This window comes from Pundamilia nyererei, unplaced genomic scaffold, assembly GCF_000239375.1.
Source record: "Pundamilia nyererei isolate P.nyererei 1_Seehausen unplaced genomic scaffold, PunNye1.0 scaffold02814, whole genome shotgun sequence".
NCBI classification, from domain to species: domain Eukaryota; kingdom Metazoa; phylum Chordata; class Actinopteri; order Cichliformes; family Cichlidae; genus Pundamilia; species Pundamilia nyererei.
In genome coordinates, this window is record NW_005190215.1 from 2,822 (window position 1) to 4,661 (window position 1,840).

At 39.1% G+C, this 1,840-nt stretch overlaps 1 protein-coding gene across 1 annotated transcript in view; it reads right to left on the reverse strand.

Annotated features, from left to right (window-relative positions):
- Positions 1-1,284, reverse strand: part of LOC102207873 (mucolipin-1-like) — a gene marked incomplete at both ends in the record, with an annotated part of 3,944 nt that extends 2,660 nt beyond the window's left edge. Inside the window, 2 exons of the mRNA XM_005755746.1 lie at positions 526-745; positions 1,007-1,284. Coding sequence (XP_005755803.1) covers positions 526-745; positions 1,007-1,284 — 498 coding nt within the window. The remainder of the gene's footprint in view (positions 1-525; positions 746-1,006) is intronic.
- Positions 1,285-1,840: the final 556 nt, after the last annotated feature.

Sequence of the window (1,840 nt, forward strand, 5' to 3'; positions counted from 1 at the left end):
GCACAGGCAGAGAAACAGGAAGTGAGCTGTATGTCAGACCCACTGTGTGCAGATCTAATCAGCGTTGCTGACATCCTTGACAGTGACTTATTTTGTAAACCATGGTAATAAAACTTCATGAGGCTTACTTTCATATTCATACAGTCAAATTTGGGTATATAAGACTGAATGTGTGGAACAGGTGAGCAGTGAATAGCACTGATGATCTATTGCAATGCAAAGTTTGGCTGGAGAATCTCAGATTCTGGTATTTAAATGGAGGACACTGTGACATGGACCACACACCCAAACATTCGTGCAGATCAGTTTCTAACTTCACTCAGTGTTTATCTATGGGAATAAAGCGAGTACAGTAGCAAACCATACTCACGCTACAATGATTCCCATAGTGATCGCACCAAGTCAGAAAAAGAACCAGAGATTATAATTTAGCCCATGTTTGGGGAGAATGATGGAGACTTCAATAATATAAAGCAGAAAGTTTTCATGCTGTGGCTAATCAGGAAATTCTGTTTAAAAAGTTGTTTAATAAAGATAAACGGTTACAAATTTCAGTTAAAAAAAAAAAGATTATCACCTGATCCACGGCGTAGAAGATGTGGTCGTAGACGTCCTGCTGTGTGTAAACGGCAAAGGAGTCATCTGAGGACTCATCGTAGTCCTTGAGGAAGATGTGCTTGAAGGTCATAGTGTTCTCCTCCTTAAAGGTCACCACCACCTGGTTACTGAGGCCAAACAGCACCAACTGCGGCAAAAACAAGCACGGGGTATAGAGAATGATGTGAGGACGATAAGAAGCTGTGACAAAGAAAAAACCCTTATGTGGTGCGTTACTGTTACAGCCCCTAAACAGATAATGTTTCATATTTGATATTCAATTTGTGTGAATGTTGAAACTTCTACATCATCAGCGTGATTCCCATTAAAATGTACGGAACCAGAAATGTCTCCAAATCAAGAGCACCCCCAAAAAGAAATCAGCATTAAAGTATAATATATGATGTACCTGAGCGGTGACAAAAAAAATTTTGGCTAGCTGCAGGATCAGTTTAAAAGGATAGCGCCCCTTGGCATGATATTTATCACAAGGGCTCATAAAGAAGTATTTTAGCTTCCTGCAAATCGCCTCCTCTTCCTCTCCAGCGTGGACCCAGTGACATCCTGCTGCTGTGGCAAACCGGTGGTGGTTACAGTTGTTGTCATGACTGTTAATTTGATAGTCATCCTCGCCACTGCTGTCTGTGGAGCCGTAGCGAGTCACCGGAGAGGGAAGTCTTTCCCGCTCTGATAGGGGGGGGGAAAAAAAAAAAAAAAGATTTTAATTTTTCTAAAATATATCTTTTTAAAAACACTCTTTAAATTGGCCAACAAGTTTACAATGAGACCCTGGTTGTTCGGTAAAAAATATTGTCCAATGTATCAGTAATTTACCAATAAACTGACCTGGTCTACTAATGCAACACGTTAGTTGATAATGGTGTAGAATATATGCAAGACTAGAACTGAAATCCAACATCTGAAGCAGACTTTGGTCCAATAGAACATGCTGTGAAATCTTTCAGGTCTGGTTTTCATTATTCACATAACACAGCATTGTATCTGAGGACTGGTATTCATCAATGTTAAGAAAGGTAAACCCACATGTGCAGCGTTTTTCTCGAACTACTGGAAACTTCTCCTGAACTTACTTTAGTTTACTCACTCTTCATGCAGTTGTTTTTTTTTTATTCATTTTTGAAAACGCAGCTTGTTCCTCTCAGTCAGTAACACTTTGATAATCGCAAAAATCTTTGCATTTTATTGACTTTAATATAATCTATATCAGATGCTTATTTATAAT